The sequence below is a fragment of the Apodemus sylvaticus genome, chromosome 22 (assembly GCF_947179515.1).
Source record: "Apodemus sylvaticus chromosome 22, mApoSyl1.1, whole genome shotgun sequence".
NCBI lineage: Eukaryota > Metazoa > Chordata > Mammalia > Rodentia > Muridae > Apodemus > Apodemus sylvaticus.
In genome coordinates this window covers 53268182-53288707 of record NC_067493.1, presented here as the reverse complement: position 1 = coordinate 53288707, position 20526 = coordinate 53268182, and the positions used below count along the sequence as shown (strand labels likewise).

Genomic DNA, 20526 nt, shown 5'->3' with positions numbered 1-20526 from the left:
AGGGCCTGGTATGTGTGTGTGAGTAAATTCCTTTAATCCCAGCACTCAAGAAACAGAGGCAGGTGGGTCTCTGTGTGTTCAAGGCCAGCCTGGTCTACACAGAGAGTTCTTGGCGAGTCAAGGCTATACAGTGAGATCCTGTCTCAGAGAAACAGGAATGGGGGCACAGAATTAAACAGACACTTGGACACCAGCCCTCATTCAGGAGGTGGAGACTGAGTTGGGGAGGTGGCTCAGTGGTTAGACTGCCTGCTGCTTTTTCAGAGGACCAGAGTTTCCTTCCCAGCACCATGTTGGACAGGTTACAATGGCCTGTAACTCCAGATCCAGGGTATCCATGTTTTCCTCTGGCCTCTGTGGCCATTGCATGCTCTGTCTCCTCTCTGTCTGTTACACACACACACACACACACACACACACACACACACACACACACATTTAGAAAGAAAAAGAAAATCCTCGGGCTGGAGAGATGGATCAGTGGTTAAGAGGACTGACTGCTCTTCCAGAGGACCTGAGTTCAATTCCCAGCAGTTGTGAGCATGGTGGATCACAACCATCTGTAATGGGATCTGATGCCCTCTGCTGGTGTGTCTGAAGAGAGCAATGCTGTACTCATATATATCAAATAAATAAACATTTGAGGATTTTTTTTAAAAAGTCCTCAAAGGTTGAAACATTATAAATGTCAATCAACATTTATGTATGGATGTTTAGAAAGAGAAGAAAAAAAAGTCCCCAAAGATGGAAACATCACAGCTGTCAGTCACCAGCTGCATAATAGATTTGTAAGCATGTAGTAGTGGGCTGTGTTTACCCATAAACATCTTTAGTTCCAGCACTCAGGAACCCGATGCAGAAGGATCTCAGGGAGTTTGAGGCCTGGTCTACAAAGAGAGTTCTAGACCAACGCCAGGTTACACAGAGAAACCCTGTCTCAAACAAACAGACAGATGGACATACAGACAAAAAAGCAAAACATGTGATATTGGGCCAGCAAGATGGCTCATCAGGGACAGCCGCTTGCCTCCAGTTGATGACCGGGCTGAGATCCCCAACCACATGGTGGGGGAGAACGCTGACTCCTGCAGGTTGTCCTAGGACTACCACAGAGGCCTTCCATCTCATGGCACGGGTTTGTAAGCAAACGCGCGCACACACACACACACACACACACACACACACACACAGAATCATACAAACACACATACACACACATACACATACATATACACACTGAATGATAAACACAGAATCATACACACCTAGAATCATATACACACACAAAATCATACACACAAACACACACACACAATTATATGCACACACACACACACAATGATCATATAAGGATATATACATGGTATATGTACCACAGGATACTCTTCATAACACGGAATGAAATTTGACACAGCCAAAGCTAAGTGGGCAAACAAGCCAGGGGAGACCATCCGGACACAGCAGACTCTGTGTTGTCTGCCTCCAGCGACATGCGGTACCTCAAGGAGAGAAAGTCTTTGAGAAACTACATTGAAGGCTAAGGAAGCAGCAAGACGTTTCTCTGGGGCTTGAAAAGAGGGGAGAGAAGTGTGTGTGTGTGTGTGTGTGTTATTTAGTTGATAAAGAATTCGTTAGGGGTCAGTGGTAGCGCATGCCTTTAATCCCAGCACTTGGGAGGCAGAGGCAAGCAGATTTCTGAGTTTGAGGCCAGCTTGGTCTACAGAATGAGTTCCAGGACAGCCAGGGCTACACAGAGAAACCCTGTCTCAAAAAACCAAAAACCAAAACAAACAAACAAAAAAGATTTAGTTATTTATTGTATGTAAGGACACTGTAGCTGTCTTCAGACCCTGAAGAAGAGGGCATCAGATATCATTACAGATAGTTGTGAGCCACCATGTGGTTGCTAGGATTTGAACTCAGGACCTTAACTACTCTTAACTGATGAGTCATCTCTCCAGCTAGCAAGGAGATTCTTTGTTTGTTAATATGATTGCCATCTCTCCATTCCTAAATTTTTATTTTTGTTTTTTTGAGACAGAGTTTTTTTTTTTTTTTTTTTTTTTTTTTTTTTTTTTTTTTTTTTTTTTCTGTGTAGCCCTGGCTTTCCTGGCACTCATTCTGTAGATCAGGCTGGCCTTGAACTCAGAAATCTGCCTGCCCCGCCTCCCAAGTGCTGGGATTAAAGGTTTGTGCCACCACTGCCCCGGCTCCTGTTTCTTAAGCGGCTTTTGTTGGCATCCTCTGCTGTTCAGCCAATTCAAACGCACTGAGGGATTACTAAGAGCCCGGTACTGTGTGAGCTTTGGGGCATGGCTGTCTGGAGCAAGATGGACATGGTCCTAGCATGTGGGTGGGCACAAGGGGAAGGTTTTAAAATGAATAGTAGGTTGACAAGAAAGGTGGGATTTGGTCTTATTAAACATCACTATTATATGCAGGCTTAAGATGAGCCCTGCTGAAAGGTATGGAGCGGGTTTAATCATAATGCCAGGCCTGGGTGTTTGTCTTTTTGGAGCTCAGCCAAGGTGCAGGACACAGGCAGACCACAGTTGGTGTGTGCCTTTCATCAGCGCTGAGAGACTGACACTCATCTAGTCTCTGTCATGCTCAGGTTTCTGGTCTATCGTCAGTAATAATTATGCTAAGGATCCAGAAAAAGAAGACCTGGGCCACTGCAGGGATTTAATGACATTTTTTTTTCCTCTAGTTGCCCTCAGAGAAAAGTTGACGTGAGTTTTATGTGCTTGAACGTCTTGTATTGTAATGAACTGGGGATCGTGACACTACCCTGAAGCCAGCAGGCTGAAGGAATCTTTCATTTTATTTTATTTTTATTATTTTTCTTGAGACTACAGTCTCACGACTTAGTACTGACTTGCCTGGAACTTACCATGAAAACCAGGCTGGCCTCAAATCCCCAGTGATGGGCCTGTTTCTGCCTCCCAAGTGCTGGCATAAAAGGTGTGCACCACCATGCTAGATGACTGTTTTTATAGTTCATAACGCGCGTGCACGTGCGTGTATGTGTGTGTGTGTGTGTGTGTCTGTCTGTCTGTCTGTCTGGCTGACAGAGGGTGACCTCAGGTGTCCTTCTCACTTGCTCCTCCATGTTATTTCTGTTGGGGACAGGGTCTCTCCATCTCAGTAATTCAGTCAGACTTGTTGGCCACCAAGCCCCAGCCTGCCCTCCTGTCTCTGCCTCCCCAGGGTGGGCACAAGCTGTTGCCCCAGCTCTCTGTCAGTTCTAGAGGCTGATTGCAGTATCTTATGTTTAGATGGTTGGTGCTTTTCCAACCCCTCCCTCCAGCCCTCTTACTGCTGTTGGTTGAGACAGGGTCTCACGCTGTACCAGCCTGACCTACAATTCACCGTAAAGCCCAGGCTGACCTCTGCTTACGGCAATGCATTTCTCTCCTTCCAGAGCCCTGGGGTTACAGGTGTGAGGTGTGAGCTGTGCCCAGATGCCAGAAGCATTATTGAAGAAACAGAACTAGATGAAAAGCCAGAGCATCGTAGGAAGTTAGCTACAATCAAGTTGCAGGGAAGCCAGTGGCCATTTAATTATGTTTTGAAAATCTATCTTTCCTTGATAGGCTAGAATTTTTTTTTTAATGTATAATTTAGGAAGGAAAACATAGATTGAGAACTACCCACTCAAACCCAGAGAAGGCATTCGGAAAGTGTCAGGTTAAGAGAGACCGCGTAACAGTCCATCAAGATTGTTTTCAGAGAGCCAGGCAGTGGTGGCACATGCCTTTAATCCCAGTACTTGGGAGGCAGGTGGATTTCTGAGTTTGAGGTCAGCCTGGTCTACAGAGTGAGTTCCAGGACAGCCAGGGCTATACAGAGAAACCTTATCTCAAAAAAAAAAAAAAAAAAAAAAAAAGGTTGTCATCAGGGTTAAAATTTGAAAATCTTTTTTTTTTTTTTTAGCTACCTTGTAAATGCTACTAGTTTAAATAAATTACATTTCATTGTATTTAGTGGGAATTTTCACAGCATACAGCTTTGACAGGTTAGTTCTCAGGCCCAGGTAAGTTTTGTCTAGTAGGGGACATGTGGACCACAGACCTGTGAAACTACTTGCTCTGATATTGTTGGGTGACTACACACTACCTGGCATACATTGTCCAAACCCATGGGACAGAGTGGGACATAGGGTGACTATACAGTAAACCTCACTCCAGATATGTAACCCAAAGAAACGGAAGCATCTCCATGTGTTCCCGACAAATTATTCCACAGCCAAAGTGTGAACCTCCAGCGCCAATTATGAAATCTCCATCGTTAGTTGCAACGTACCGCTGTGGAGGATGTCACTGATGGGTGGGGCAGATACGGGGCAGACCTCTCTGTGTGGCTTCTGCTGAGAACCTAAGTCTTCTATTAAAAAGTCTAGCCAGGCAGTGGTGGTGCATGCCTTTAATCCCAGCACTTGGAGGCAGAGGTAGGCGGATTTCTGAGTTCTAGGCCAGCCTGGTTTACAGAGTGAGTTCCAGGACAGTCAGGGCTACACAGAGAAACCCTGTCTTGGAAAACCAAATAAATAAAAATATAAAGAAAAAATAAAAAGACTTAAGTGTGACGATGGCTTTGTGTTCTTGATCTTACAACAGTTGTCATTACCATCAGAAGATCTGCTCAAGGCCAGGCCTGTCAACAGCTGGTCATGGGACGGGGAGGACTCATGAGGCAGAGAGGGTAGCAGAGAGTCCACACTTCTGAAGTCCTGCCCCCTCCCTAAGTGTCTCTAGGAAGTCAGTGCTCCCTGAGAACATTTTCTAGTTAAACATGGGTAGGGCTGATGCTCTTTTAATTTCTCTTCCAGGGTCTTGTAACGAAACGAAACGAAATGAAACGATACCAAACACACCCTAATAAGGCAGTCAGAGAGGTGGTCCAGGAGTCGTGCTTGCTGTCTCTGCAGGCTTTGTCTATCCCAGCACCTAGCACAGAAGAGATATATTCATAGTCTTAGGCAGTTGAATATTTGGTCCCCAGTTGGCGGTGCTCTTTGTGGTCTTAGTCTGGTGGTGGTGGCGAAAGCCTTTAATCCCAGCACTTGGGAGGCAGAGGCAGGTGGATTTCTGAGTTTGAGGCCAGCCTGGTCTACAGAGTGAGTTCTAGGACAGCCAGAGCTACACAGAGAAACCCTGTCTCAAAAAAAAAAAAAAAAAAAAAAAAAAAAAAAAAAAAAAGGAGGTGTGGCCTTGTTGGGAGTAGGCCTTGAGAGTCAAAAGTCTCTCACCAGTATGAGCTCCGATGCGGCCTTTGATGGTTCGAGCTCCTAGCTTCCTGCTCTGGCTGCCATTTCTCTCAGCCATGGTGGCTCCTTTTCCCTCTGGAACCAGAAGCTCAGACAGGCTCTTCTTTCTATAAGCTGCTCCTGGTTTGCTGTTCAATCATGGCAACATAAAAGTGACTGCTCTTGCAGAAGACCTGGGCTCAGCTGTGGTGTTGTGTCAGGAAAATGTTAGCAGTACCCAAAATACAGACAGGAGCTGTCTCAGAGTTTCTATTCCTGCACAAACATCATGACCAAGAAGCAAGTTTGGGAGGAAAGGGTTAATTCAGCTTACACTTCCACATCACTGTTCATCACCAAAGGAGGTCAGGACTGGAACTCAAGCAGGTCAGGAAGCAGGAGCTGATGCAGAGGCCATGGAGGGATGTTCCTTACTGGCTTGCTTCCCCTGGCTTGCACAGCCTGTTTTCTTATAGGATCCAAGAATACCAACCCAGGGATGGCACCACCCACAAGGGGCCCTCCCACCCTGATCGCTAATTGAGAAAATGCCTTAAAGCTGGATCTCATAGGGGCATTTCCTCAACTGAAGCTCTTTTCTCTGTGATAACTCCAGCTTGTGTCAAGTTGACACATAAATCAGCCAGCACAGTAACCTACTGGATGCAATCATAGTAGGGTCTTTTTGTTTGCGCTAGCTAGGAGCTCCTCAGTGCACGGCTGTCACACAGGACGGTTTGGGTGATGAGGAGCCCCAAATATCTATCCGGGCAAGGGGCAAGGCTTTATTCTAAGCAGCAAGCAGGGAGTGCGTGTGCAAGCATCTAATCGGAAAGCTACTGTGGCCCTTAACATAATTGGTTGGTGTTGGGAGTCATATCATAAACTTAATTTCTGCTTCCCTCTGCATTGGTGATCATTAGGCAGGGTTGGGCTTGTCACCTGAGGGTGCAGGTTTGTTGGAGGAATAACCTGGAGATGCTAGTCTTGGTGGCAGTGAGCCTAGATGCAAGAGGTAGGTTTGGATTTTGTTGGGGGGTTCACTTGGAAACTAACGCTAGGTACTAATTGTTAGTTTACCTGAGTTCAAACTTAGGTCAGGTTCTCTAAAATGGAGTCTGAATGTAAAAGGTTTGGTCTCTCACCAGCACCCGGATGGCAGCTCCCAACCACCTGTCACTTGGGTTCCAGGAGATCTGACATCTACATCCCAGAACCTCCTTTGTAGATCAGGCCGGTCTTGAACTCAGAAATCTGCTTGTCTCCCATCTGCAGAATGTTTGCACTAAAGGTGTGTACGGCTTACCGTGGTGCTGAGGGTCAGACCCAGAGCTTGGCTCACCTTTGATCAGTGCTGATGACAGACATCATGGAACTATAGTGTGACCTCCTGGTTCCTTAAATTACCTGGCCATCCCCTTCCCCTGATTTCCTCATAGCAGGGCACCGGGGCAGGAGCTAGGATGCTTGAAGTATTTAGGTAATTTTGCAACTGAGCCAGCTTTATAATGGATTCTCCCTCCAGAGAAGACTCTTAATAAAGATGGAGGATGAAGCCAGACTGCCAGGGTATTTACAGTGAGCATGCTACAACGGAGCATGCTTAGCACGCTTGGACTCCTCGCTTCTTCAGCACTGCACAGGCAAACAGATCACAACATCTCCTGCTGTCTGGCTAGCAGTGCATCTGTTCTCTTGACATCCCCTTCCTGTGGATGGCTGTACATTACACCTAAGGGGAGTCACTTAGGGGGCTTTTGAAACACCCCAAGTCTAGATCCTAGAATAGGGAAATGAGCTGGGAGCAGGGGAGGCCCATGGGTCAGTATTCCTTTTGCTTTAACTTGCATTTGCATCTTTCAGTGTGTGCAAGCGGGCACAGGGGAGTGTGGCAAGCACTAGTGAACAGAGGGTGACTGGTGAGAACCGGTTCTCTATTCCCCCAGGAGGGTCCTGAGGGCTGAACTCAGTTCATCAGGCTTGGCTGCAGACGCCTTTACAAGCTCAGCCATCTCACTGGCCCACCTGTTCGTAGTTTTCAAACCTCCTCTGGTGTTCCCAGTGTACACACTGATGCTCTAGGTGCATCTACACGAGAAAGCCAAATTGTAATCAGACAAACATGCTGTTACAGTCTGTTTTTTAGTCTGAACATACTCATAAATATCTATTCTGTGCTAGGGGCTGGGATAGAGAAAAGTAGAAGTCACTACAAGTTGGCGGTTATACAAAATGAGCCTTAGAGACAAGCCTTGGTATCATAGCCAAAATCCTGGCACCCAGGAGGCCGAGGCAGCCAGATCTCAGAGTTAAAATGCCAGCTCGATTATGGAGTTCCAGGACAGAGAAAGTCTGTCTTCAAACCAAATACATACACACACACACACATACATACATACTTTAGAATGAAAGAGCCCAGTTCAAATCATTACCCAGCACTTACTGGTGTATGACTCAGTTTCCCTCCCTCCTTCCCTCCCTTTTTTGTTTCAAAAATCATCCCCTCCCCCACCCCTACACCCAACCCTTCCCCCCAAACATCTACCTATATTCTCATCGGGTCAAGAAAAAGGTCACTGTCTTTCTCATGGTCCCTTCGAAAGCCTCCATTCTGACCCCAGGGTTTCCTGGCTTTGCTGTGTTGATTTTTTACACTTCTGTGTCTTTTAAGTCTGTGTGTGTGTGTGTGCACTTGTGTGCAGGTGCCCGCAGAGGCCAGAAAAAAATCATCGGATCCTTTGGAATAGGAGTTACAGGGAGATGTGAGGGGTTTGATGTAGGTGCTGGGAACCAACGGAAGGTCCCCTGATAGAGTCGCTGGGTCATCTCCCCAGCTTTTGCCGTTGTGTTAGGCAACACTGTTTCGAGCTTGCTCTCTTGTATGCGTTTCACAGTTCCATAATTTAGGAACGCCATCCGTAGTCATAGAGTGCAGAGAGCCTCAGTGTTAGCAAATACTCCACTCCTTTTCAGAGCTTGCAGATTCACAGGTCAGTTTACACTCTACCCTTGTGTGAATGTAAACAGAGCCGCCTCTTCACAGACACCTTCCCCCCAACTGCTAGCGAGGCTGGGCACTTTCCATACACTGACAGTCATTGGGCTTTCTCATTGGGAGAGGAGGGCGGCTTAGTGATCCTGGCTTAAATTTACTTGAACATATCTTTGTGCTGAGATCTTCACGAGCTTGCAGAGGTACAAGACAGGCAGGCTAGAGTGGGTTCCGAACACTACCCTGCCTCAGCTGTACCGCAGTCTCCTGATTCCCACACGTAAGCCGGGTGCCTACGTGAGGCGTGGGCGATGGCTCAGTTGAGTGAATTCTTGCAGAGGGCTGGAATTAGGTTCTTAGCATCCTTATCTGAGGTGGGCAGTCCGGGCAAAGCTCCCTGCAGGAGCTCGGACAGTAAAGGACAGCACCCCAATCTCCGCAGGAGTCCCCATCTCCAAACACAGCATCCTGCGAACCGCCAATTTCAAACTTCCCAGCCCAGCCCCGCCCAAACGCCCTTGCTCTCTTCCTATTGGTTTCCAGTCAAAGGAAGAAACAATGTGATTGGCTTTCCCATTTCACTTCCTCTAGCCCTCCAAGATCTGGGCGGGTCCTGGAGGAGACCCCCGCTGTCCATCAGCGAATGGCGAGCGCTGATTGGTTTAGGCACGGCCCAGACCTGCCCACGTCGTTTCCTTCAAACGCTGGGGCGGGAGACTCAGGGTGGAGGAGCGGAGCCGGGCGTGTATAAGCCGGGGGTCTGCGGAGTGTGAGTCCGGGTTGTGTGCTGGGGTGTTGGGGTATTGGAGAGGCTCGGGAGGGTAGTCCCCTTTCCCGGGTCTCCCCGGCCTGCCCCGTCCATACCGATGCCACGTTCCCACCCAAGGCCTCAGGATAGCGGGGAGCCCTGAGGGTCTGCTGTGGCTGTAGCCTGGGGTGTGCAGTGGTAGCCCGGGGTCTGTTTGTGTGTGTGCAGCCGCGGAGTCTGGGGTTACAACCCTGGGGGTGGGGAATGGTGGAATGGGTTCAACCCCGTGTCTCCGTGTAGCCTTGGGGTGTCCTGGAGCCTGGGGCGGGGGTGTGTATCCCCAGGTGTGGTGCTGGAATCCCCAAGTGTGGTGCTGGAGGCCCCAGGGCTCCATAAAGAGGATCGAATCTCTTGTAGACCAGTCACTACCTCCTGTAATCCTTACCTGCATTCTTGCCCATGGCGATTCCCATTATCTGTGTGATCTAAACTCACTGACTTAACCTCTCTGTTCCAGTGTCTTTATTCTATTCCATACCTAGCCCAGCGCCCCCTTCTTATGTTTTCCTCCCTGGTGTAGTCCTCTCTAGCCTTTCTAGTCAGTCAGGTGACGACCTTGCCCAGGACCCGACCTCTGTATCCTCCAGGGGCAGTGCACCTTCCTTTCCCCAGGATAATCTTCAAGGCTCACTGATCAAACCCTTCAGGCCTTGGTTCACTGGTTACATCTATCTACCTATGAGGCATCAGATATCTGTATTCGTCGGGGTTCTCTAGGGGAACAGAACCGATAGAACGAAAGTGCAATTAGAGCTTTATTAGTGTGACTCACAGGCTGCAGCCTGCTAGTGCCAATGGCTGTTAGCTCTTTCGAAAATGATTTATTTCTATTCCTTACGTGTATGAGCATTTTTGGCCTTCGTGTGTCTACGCCCCGTGTGCCTGCCGTGGAGGCTGGAAGTGGCCTCCTCTTCCCGATCTCTTTAGAGAGACACGACTCTGTCAAGCCCTCCCTGCCTTAAATGTCAGTACCCACTTGACTTTTCCCAATGTTCCTTCAGCGCTGGCAGACAGATGCTAAAGTTCAAGTATGGCGTTCGGAACCCGTCGGAGGTCAGTGCCTCGGAGCCCATTGCCAGCCGCGCCTCCAGGCTAAATCTCTTCTTCCAGGTAAGAAACTGCCTGCCAACGAAGCACACCTGTGTCTGCTGTGCCAACCGGCTCTGGTTGTATTGCAGATGGAGACTAGTATTCTTAGGGCAGTCCTGTTTGCTCTTTCGTGTCCTGCCTGAGCTGTGCAGAGCTGCCACTGTGCTGATGGCCACGTGGCTGGACAAGCCCTCGGGACAACCCCTCATTTCTTTCTTTCTATTTTTTTTTTTTCTTCTCAAGACAGGGTTTGTCTGTGTAGCCCTGACTGTCTTGGAACTCACTCTGTAGACCAGGCTGGCCTTGATCTCAGAAATCTGCCTGCCTCTGCCTCCCAAGTGCTGGGATTAAAGGCATGCACCACCACTGCCTGGCGTCCCTTCATTTCTTATACTTCACACTTCTAAACTTTGTTTCTTTCAGTTGAAGAAACCAAAATTGTCTCTGGTGTGTGTGTGTGTGTGTGTGTGTGTGTGTGCGCGCATGTGTATGTCTTTCTGACTGTCTTTCTGTCTCTATCTTTCTGTCTGTCTGTCTGTGTTGTGTCTGGGTACCCAGAAAGGCTAGAAACTAGCTTTGGATCCTTTGGTTGTGGGAGTTGGTGTTACAGGTGTTTGTGAGCTGCCTGTGTGGACCTTGGGATCCAGACTGTGGTCCCCTGATAGAGCACTGAACACACACTCTTAACTTTGAGCCATCTCTTCAGCCCCAGTGTAGAATAATCTTATTTCATACAAGGGATGTCTGTTCTTTTTTTTCCTTTTGAGACAAGTTCTCTTTGTTACATAGCTCTGGCTGTCCTAGCACTCAGTATGTAGACCAGGTTGGCCTCCAAAGCACAGAACACCATCTGCCTCTGCCTCCCAAGTGCTGGGGCTAAAGGCGTGTGCCAGCCACCATGCCTAGTAGCTCTCTTGCTCTTTAGATTAAATACCACGCCTACATTCCTCATGCAGAGCCTAACAGTTCCTTCTATAAGGACCAATGTCCTGAAAGTACTTCCAGACAGTTTTCTAGTTCATTTCCGCTCTGACTTACCTTCGGGACGGGCTGTAAGGTGGAACCGGAAATTAACCCTTTCCTGCCCAAATTGAAAACAAGCCAGGACCTTTCCTTTACATCCTCTTTTAACCTTGGAGTGACCTTGGTTGGTTTTACATTGCGACATCAACATGCCAGAGGGTGTGTGCTTTTATAAACAAAGGAGGTTTCCATAGGTCACAGTTCTGCAAGCCCAGATACACCAATGGTTTCTGCTTGGCTGTGCTCAGGGCCTGGTTACAATGTTGCCACACTGGCCAGGGGAATGCACAAGGATCACTTGGGCCAGAGAGGAAGTAAGAGACCAGGCCTACTCCCTTTCCAACACCCTGCTCTCAGCTCCTGAGGTTAAGAAAAGCATTTTGTTTCTTGGAGACCAGATAGCCTCCCACAGTGTCTCACTCCCACTTTTTAAAGCTGCCACAACTTTGCCCCTGGGGTCCAAGCTTGCAGCACAGGAACCCTTGGAAGATAATCCACATGCAGATGGTAGCAGCGGGTGAGAGGAAGTGCCTGGCACACCTGGCATCCTCCGCACGCTCCAGCCGAGCCTGCTGTGCTGCTTCCATGCCAGGCTGTCTCCCTGAGGGTCAGATGCAGTGGCTGGTTTGTTTCTACCGAGGCGGGTCTCCCTCCGACTCAGGACACTTGTGTTACGGTACTTGGCCGACTTCCAGAGCCCCAGAAATCTCACAAATCACCAGGCGGCCAAGGTTTTGCCAGTTTTTTATTTTGCAAAGCAAGGATGTGGAAAACAAATTAGAGGGGGGGAAAAAGCTATTACTTTCTGGTCCTTTCGTTTCCTAAAGAAAGGGCATTTTAGGAACCATAGAGAGTGTGAAAGGGAAGGGCCATTTTCAGGGTTGAGTCCCCTGGGGCTTTTGAGGGTGCTGTGGGGCGCTCTGAGCCCAAGCCTCCTCCAGTCTCTGGAACACGCACATACACACACACACACACACACACACACACACACACACACACACGTCTCCTCAGGTTAACTCTCAAGTGAACAGAGTAGGAAGCAAGGCTTATCTTCCTGAGTTAGAGTCAACCGAAGGGACAGGCTCGGGGGCTCCCAAGCTTGACTGATTCTGGAGGGGAATTTGTTAAACTCGGTTCTAAGCCGCAACCCCGAAGAGTTTAATTCAGGAGGTTGGTAATGGGGCCAGAGAATCTGGTCTTTTGTGTTTCTCTAGTGATTCACACGCAGCTGTTCTTTTATGCTACCCAGTGTTGTGTAACAAGCCCTTACCAAGACTTACTGGAGCAATGGCTTCTCCTCGCAGGATTCTGCAGGCCTGGAGGCACACCCCTTTAATCCCAGCTCTTGGGAGGCAGAGGCAGGTGGTTCTCTGTGCGTTGAAGGCCAGCCTGGTTTATACAGCAAGTTCTAGGATGGTCAGGGCTACAAAAAAACAAAACAAAACAACAAAAATAAAAGCAACAAAATAAGCAAAACAAGACCCTGTCCCAAAACAAGCAATCACAGCCACCCCAGCAGGTTGGTTGTACTTCAGTGGGTGGCTCTGCTCCACCCTATGGGCTCGGTTGGGGTTACTGGGTCTATAGTCTGCAGAGATTACACCTAGGACAAGTAGAATATAGGCCCTGGCTACTCACCAAGGCACCCTGCTTATTTAAATTTAATTTATTACTTTTGTGTGTTCACAGGCTTGTGTGACTGTGGGCGTGGCGTGTGTATGCCAAGGCTTGTGTGTGGATATCAGGTTGTGACTTTAGGAGTTTGGCATCCTCTCACCGTATTTTGAGGCAGGGTCTTTCCTGTTTCTTCCTGTCCGTGCTGTCTTCCTGTCCGCGCTGTCTTCCTGGCCTACAGACTTCCGGAGGGCTCCCTGCTTCCACCTCTCATTTTCCATTAGGAGTGCTAGGGTTACAGATGTGCCTCCACATCTGGCTTGTTATGTGGACTCCAGGCATCAAACTCAGGCCATGAGGCTTCCCGGCAAGCTACAAGCACGTTTACCAACTGAGCTGTTCCCTGCCTCTGTGGCCTCTCTATGCTTTTTATTAGTCATTTCCTAGGATACCTGGGGCTCTTTTTCCATTTTTTCTCCTTTTTTTTTCTTTTTTATTATTTTTTTGCAAATGTAAAATTTTCCATTCTGTGGGGTCATTGGTGGTAGCTATTCAGCTTCGACACTATAGCGCACCTAGAGTGGCGGGAAGGATATGTAAATGAGTGGGCGTGGCTGAGCGGGCGTGGCTGCGTTCCTACTGAACTCTGTTTATAATTCAGGCAGTGCCATGTTTGGCTGGGGGCGGGCACAGTATACCAACCCTTAATGTGTCCTAAACTTCTGTGCACTGCAGCTGCCTTCCCACAAAGACTGTTCGGCTCTACCCTGAACCAGCACAGCAGCACCATTTGGGTTTCTCTCTGCTGTTTAAAATGAGTCTCAGGGATGGCGTCTGTCCATGGAGATTGTAGGCACCGACGGGAGACGTGGCATGTGAGAAAGAGTCTGCCACTGGGTTTCTTTTGAATTCGTAATCCCCCTGCCTCAGCCTCCCATGTGCTAGGGTTATAGGTGTGTGTCACCAAGTCTGGCTGCACTGAAATTGTCTGTGTAGGGGGTGGGGTGGGTGGGTGGGTGGGGTTGCTGTAGACACTGGCTGTTTGGCTGTTTCCTTGGTTCATCTCCACTGTAATATTTTGAGAAGGGATCTCTCACTGAGGCTGATCAATCAGTTCAGCTAGATGAACTGGATAATGGTCTTGAGGGATCCACATCCCACCCCCACCCCCCATTGTTGGGGTGATGGGCGCTTGCTACTATGCCTAGATATTTTACAGGGGTTTTAGGGATTCAAACTCAGGTCCTTATTCTTGCATTATGGGCACTTTCCTCCAGTCCCCGAAGTCATAAAAATCTACTTTTGTGCCTCCCTCCTATAGCTGTTTTTTTTTTTTTTTAAACAGAGATTTTGCCCATAGTCTCACTTGGGAATCATTGCTCTAAACTTGGGTTCCCAGCTCGGGTGTTGAGAGGCTAGACGGTGGCCGTAAATGGACGGAGCTGGCCAGACAGAAGATAGGAAGCCAAGTCTGCAGTGCCCCTCGGCGCTCACCAAGAGGGGACCTCAGCTCCTGTTGTGTCATGATCTAGCCAGACAGAGGGCAATATTGCCAGATCTGCTAGCGTTTCAGGAAAAGAGAGACATTCTGGTGTGTGTGTGTGTGTGTGTAAAATCTACTGATTTAAAAATATTGGCAGATAATTCAAATTATTTTAAATACTTCGAGCCAAACAAAACATGTTTGTGGGGTAGACACAGTCTGCCAATCTGTAACCGATCCCGCAGATCATGAATAAATTCGGCTTTGCAGTAGGCATCCATTCCTACTTCTCGAGGTGAATTAAAGAGGGACGAAGGAATCAGGTGAGTTATCACCAGCAGTGGAGGCTCGCAGATAATCACTTAAGGGCCGCAGAATGGGGGCCAGTATGCCGCCAGCAGTTAAACGGAGCCGGTCGGTTGCGATTTACTCTGCGTGGATGCTATTGATCAAAGCTTTTCATTATTGACAGAATTCCCCATCTGCTGTTTGCTGTTTTTTTAGGGGAAACCGCCCCTCATGACTCAACAGCAGATGTCTGCTCTTTCCCGGGAAGGGATGTTAGATGCCCTCTTCGTTCTCTTCGAAGAGTGCAGCCAGCCCGCCCTGATGAAGATGAAGCACGTGAGCAGCTTCGTGCGGAAGTGTAAGTCTGGGGCGACCCGACCTCCACTAAGCTCCCTAGAGAGCAGCTGTTGTCAACCCTCGGGTCTCCACCCCTCCGCGGGTCTTCACCCCTCCGCGGGTCTCCACCCCTGGGGGGGGGGGTTCGGATGCTGCTTTCCCAAGGGTTGCAGATCAGATATCCTTCTTATCAGATATTTACTTTACAGTCCTTAACAGCGGCAAGATTACAGTTATGAAGTAGCAATGAAATGATTTTATGCTTGGGGGGGGGGGTCACCACACCATGAGGGACTGTGTTAAAGGGCGGAAGCATTAGGGAGGTCGAGAGCCACTGCTGTAGGGGAAGACAGGATGCTGGAGGTGGAAGGCATTGGTTGTAGTTCCAGAAAACCACGGTCTGCATAAGGCTGACCCAGGGGCGTGTACCAAATCATATGGTTGTAGTCTGGAGACCAGAATTAAGTGAGGCTTCTCACTGCAAGTCACAGAAACTCAGTCCAAAAAAAGGAAACAGGTTGACTCATGAGACAAATCGAAGGATGCTTCAGGCTGGTTCCAGCGACTTCAGTGATGGGGATGCTGTCCTCTGACGCGGTCCTTACACTCTGAGCTAACCCGCTGCAGGCAGAACAGGCTCAAGGCCTTAGGCGCCTTGTGTTTAAATTCAACAGGATACTTTATTTCTGTTGCTTAATTTTAGGTGTTCCAGCATCTCTTGGAGAAACACTGAAAGGCCTTTCGGGTTGTCACAGCTAGAGGCTCGGGAGGGTGTTGCTGGGTGAGCCTCAGTCCTGCCAGCTTTGAGAAGCAGTCTTAGACGTCTAAGATGACCATCTAACCAAGCACTCCAGGCTGTCAAGGCTGACATTGATAGTTTTGTATCCCTTCTTCAGGAGTCTGTGCTTTGATTATATTCAGCTGGGGATTCCTCTGCTTGGTGACACATTAGCTAAGATTGCAGGCTCTCTGCTCTTAAACTGGAATGTTCTAGATGGCTTGCTCAGCATCTGAGACCTGGCTGGAGAGCTGAGCTCCATTGCGATTTTGGATGAAAGGGGTCTCAGTCTGTTAGTTAGTGTCTCTCTCGTTCATGGAGATCAGGGTCTTGTACTTCTGTGGTTTCTCTATGTGAGGGGCCAGGAAACTGTAAACTTGTATGTATAGGCAAAGCTTTCCTGGAACTGGCCATACCCATGTGTTCAGTCACACATTAGAATATTTGGAACAGAGGTCATGTGACCCCCCTCCCCCAGGCCTAAACTGTTTTCCTACCTGAGCTATAAGAGCAGTAGCTCAGAAGCCAGATGTCCCTCCTCAGTGGCCCCGAGTGTCCGAGAGTGCTGAGGTGGAGGCTGCTTTGAAGGCTGTCTTACTGAGCGTGGAGGACTTCTGTTGTCAGTCAGCTTTCTGTTACTGTAATAAAACATCTGGGACAGTTGCCAGGGGCAGAAGGGGAGAGGTTGGTCTCAGCTGGTACCTTTGGGAATTGAGTCTCTGGGGTTGCTTTGGGGCCTGTGGCTGGGCAACAAATCCTGGCAAGAGGGTGTGGCGTTTACCTCAGTGCTAGGAGTGAGCAGGAGAGAGGGAGAGGAGTCAGGGTCTCAGGCACACTCGTGGGAACTTCCCATGAGGTCTCCCTCTCGCTGGGAGGTGGGTTTGTGCTGCCTGTGGGACTACTCTGTGATCTCCGTCTACCAGGGGTTAGGAGCATACAGAGAACAACACAGATGCTTCGTCTGGAAGGTTCACTGCCTTGGTAGTACCATGCTAGGGCTCACATGGGCCTCTGCATTCTGTGTGTGAAGAAACTGCACAGGGTATGAATCCTGTTACATTCACCGGAAACTAGTTCCAGAGACCTGATACCACCTCCTGCCCAGTTAGATGTGTTAGTTTGCTTTTTAAAGACAGGATCTCACTGTGTAGCCCTGGCTGACCTGGAACTCACTAAGTAGACCAGGCTGCCCTTGAACTCACAGAGATCTCCCTCCTCTGCCTCCCAAGTGCTGGGATTAAGCAGGTGCATCACCAGGCCTGGTACTAGGTGGTTAGTTTTACACAGCCCCAGATGCTGATGGGTTGGTTCTGCTCTGAGCCACTTGTAGGAGGTAGTGAAGATCAGCCTTGTCTGAATCCACAAAGGAGTTGCAGCATTGATTACCTGGGCCTCCCAGGGTAGGCTATAAGCATTGGTTGCTCAAAGGCCACAGAGGTGCTGAGTAACCAAACTGATGTTCCCAGTTCCCTTGCCATTGTGGCAGAAGAGCTGACAGCTCTCAGGGTTTGAGGGAGGTTATGGCAGAGAAGGGGGCAGTGGCAGAGGCATGCGACAGCCCCCTGCTGACCAGGAAGCCAAGAGCTTGGGCAGGAGAAGGCAATGAACCTCAAGGCTCCCCCTCTAGCCACCCTCTCCAGAATGTTCCACAGCCCGCCCAAACAGTGCCACCAGCTGGGGACCAAATGTTCAAGTAGGGAAGCTCGTGGGGGCCATTTCACATCCAAACCACTAACCAGGGCTTCACTGCTTGGACCTTGCCTGCTCTCAGTTTCCTCATCTGTGAAAAGAAGACGTGAGTAGCGAACAGTGCCTAGAACGAGTTAGTAGAGCTCGCCATGATGGTTGGTCTAGCTCGCAACTCGATAAGCTCCAGGCTTGCTGGTGAAAATTATCCTCATTAGGTTAATTAAGGAAGGGAGACCATTGTGATTACACCATTTCCTGTAGGGAGACCCGCCCAGTATGGTTGCCTCTCTTTCGGGGCTAGGACCAATAAAAAGGAAAAAATGAGTATATTTACATTTCTTCAGTGTGGGTGCCCTGTGACTACCTGCTGGGGCTGCCTGCTGTCTTGACTGCCCCACCATGAGGGAACGCACCCTGGGTTTGTGAGCCAACGGAAACTCGCCCTCCCTTCTTTGTTTTGAGGGTATTTTATCACAGCAACAGAAAACTTACTAGGACCACCAGGTTTGTCAACAGACAATACTTGCTAACCACAAGCATCACCCATGACTAATCAATACAGTGTGCATCTTTAAAATGTCCTTGAGGTATTTACTCATCACCCTGCATGTGTTTAAATATTTCTCCATCTTTTGAATATGTAAATTATCAAGTAGGCAGTGGAAGGGGGCAGAACCTGGAGGACCCACTCTCCAGTTCCTTCTTCAGGTTTGAGACCCCAGGGATACTTCAAAGCTGTCAGTCATAGGAAGCTGTGTGTAATCAGGTCCTGTGTCTGTGGAGTGGAGCTCTTCCGGGAGACTCATTTCACGCTTCTACAAGAGGCTTCCTGGAGAGGACCCTGAAGAGCTCATGATTGAAATCCAGCAACTGCTGGATTGAAATCTCCACCCCCATTCCACCTCCACCCTGACCTGCTCTCAGTTCTGTTTCGGAATGTGAGCATTGCTTTTCCGTGTGGACAAGGGTCCATTGGCTGTCACAGCCCACATTTGTGGGAGTGGAGGTTTCCTCTGAGCTGCCAGAGGAAATGGACAAGGACGACAGTTTGAAGCGGTGCCTCTCACAAACGTATCCCTGTCCTTGAGCCCTCAGAGGGCAGGCGACAAGCATCTGGGAACGGGGGAGTGACTATTATCTTCACCAGTTGCAGTACTGTGTTGATGAACTATGGGCACGTGTTCTGGTTGTGTCATTAGATGATTTTGTGGTTGTGTGGCCATCATAAGATGCATACACAAACCCAGGTGGCATAGGCCAGTCACTTTATTTAGCTGCTATTTCTCTCTCTCTCTGAAGTGAGGTCTCTTTAGCTAGTCTTGGCTGTCCTGGAATTCATTATTTAGACAAGACTGGCCTTGAATTCAGAGACCCACCTGCTTCTTGTTTCCCAGGTGCTAGGATTACAGACATGCACCATACCTTGCCTATGAATTCTTTTAAAAAGAATTCTCTCTTGGGGCTGGAGAGATGGCTCAGCAGTTAGGAGTATTTGCTTCTATAGAGGATCTGGGTTTAGTTCCAGCATCCTCACGACAGCTTACAACTTCTGTACCTCCAGTTTAGGGGAGCTGGTGCCCTCTTATATAAAATACATGCTTAAGTAATTTATATATTTATGTAATTTATATAATTCCTTACATTTTAAGTGATACCTATATTTGTATAGATTTGAGAACACTGTGGTGCTTTAATACCTGCTTATTTATATAATTATTTAAATTTATTTATTTATTAAAGAGTTATTTTTCTGGGTGTGGTGGCACATGTCTTAAAAAAAAAAAAGACCAAACTAAACCAAAAGACACCTGTTTATTTTTACATAGAGCACATGACACGTTTGCCACATATTTTGCTTCTTCAGTTTTTAAAGGATTTGATGTGTACGTTCGTGTGCGGGTATCTGCGCATACTCCACAGAGGCTTGAGCTCAGGTCAGCTATCTGCGCATGCTCCATGCAGGCTTGTGCTCAGGTCAGCCCATCGCCACTCCCTCTGCTACCCTAGCACCACACTCACCAGCAGATACCTCACGGAGCCAGTACCTGTCAGGTGCCTGACATACCGCCCAGACACAAGGTCAAGCTGAGCATCACACCTCGGTGTTCAGAGACGACAGGCACCCACAGTTTGATCTCGGTCTAACAGGAAGCTAAACGGTGCCTGTCACTGTGGCCATCCTGACTTACAGCACCAAGCGTTCCAGGCAGATATATGACAGTGCTGTTCTAAAGAAACCCACTGGGCTGCGGGTCCCACGAGGGCATCCCTTGCACAGTCACCCAGTCATCCAAGCTTCCTCCCCCCCCCCCCCCAGCGGTGGGACTAAGTGAATACCTTCTGTTTAACGTGCTTGCCGTCCTGCCCTGTATCCTGTCGGGCCATCATCTCAGTCTGTGCCCACTTATTAGGTAGGTATAAAACAGTGTGCCAGGCCTTCCCCACCCCCAGCAGCCTCAGACATGCCTTGAAGTCAGATAGGATTTTTGACAGTTGATTGAACAAAGAAATGGTAAATGCTCAATGAGACCGGGAGAGCTAGTTACAAGAATGTAACTGTGTTAACTGTTATGCAATAAACATAAGCAGGTGTTGGGCCGGTGAGAGGGCTCAGCAGTGAAGAGGACCCCAGTTCAGTTCCCAGCACCCACACGAGGCTCACAACCACATGCAGTTTCCTGTTTGAGGTGATCCAACATCCTCTTCTGGCCTCCAAGGCCACTGCATGCACATGATACATATGTAGACATGCAGACAACACACACACACACACACAAATGATTTTTTTTTTTTTTGAGACAGGGCCCTGCATGGCCTTGGCTGACCTGAAGCTCCGCCTCTGAGGTTGATCACTAGTTGGTTCCACGTGGGTGATCATGGAGGTTTAGGGACAGTCAGGTTGCTTCTCAGTATTTTCCTCTTCAGTTCTCTCCGTGAGCCTTTTCACACGCATCTCATCCCAGCATGTGTTCTGTGAAGGATGGATTCCTTAGGATAGAATTCAGGGAAGGCTGGATGGAAATTCAGGGAAGGAAGCTGCCTGGTTAGCTCAGGCTGCCCTGGCACCCACAGGTCTAGTCATCCGTGTACCGAAGCCACAACCTGGGCCGGGTCCTCCTCGCAGCGCCCCATGTCATTTGGTCGGCCTCAGTATTCAGTCTGCCCCGGACCCATAGGC

General features: G+C 48.8%; 1 protein-coding gene across 12 annotated transcripts in view; it reads left to right on the top strand.

The window, feature by feature from the left end:
- The first annotated feature begins 8930 nt into the window (after positions 1-8930).
- Cit (citron rho-interacting serine/threonine kinase) overlaps positions 8931-20526 on the top strand; it is a 168875-nt gene continuing 157279 nt past the window's right edge. For 11 of the 12 annotated variants that reach the window (XM_052169024.1, XM_052169023.1, XM_052169022.1 and 8 more), the window contains exons 1-3: positions 8931-9009; positions 10050-10158; positions 14762-14903. In XM_052169024.1, coding sequence (XP_052024984.1) covers positions 10063-10158; positions 14762-14903 — 238 coding nt within the window. In that variant the 5' untranslated portion in view covers positions 8931-9009; positions 10050-10062. The remainder of the gene's footprint in view (positions 9010-10049; positions 10159-14761; positions 14904-20526) is intronic. The other variant, XM_052169014.1, reaches the window with a different exon arrangement.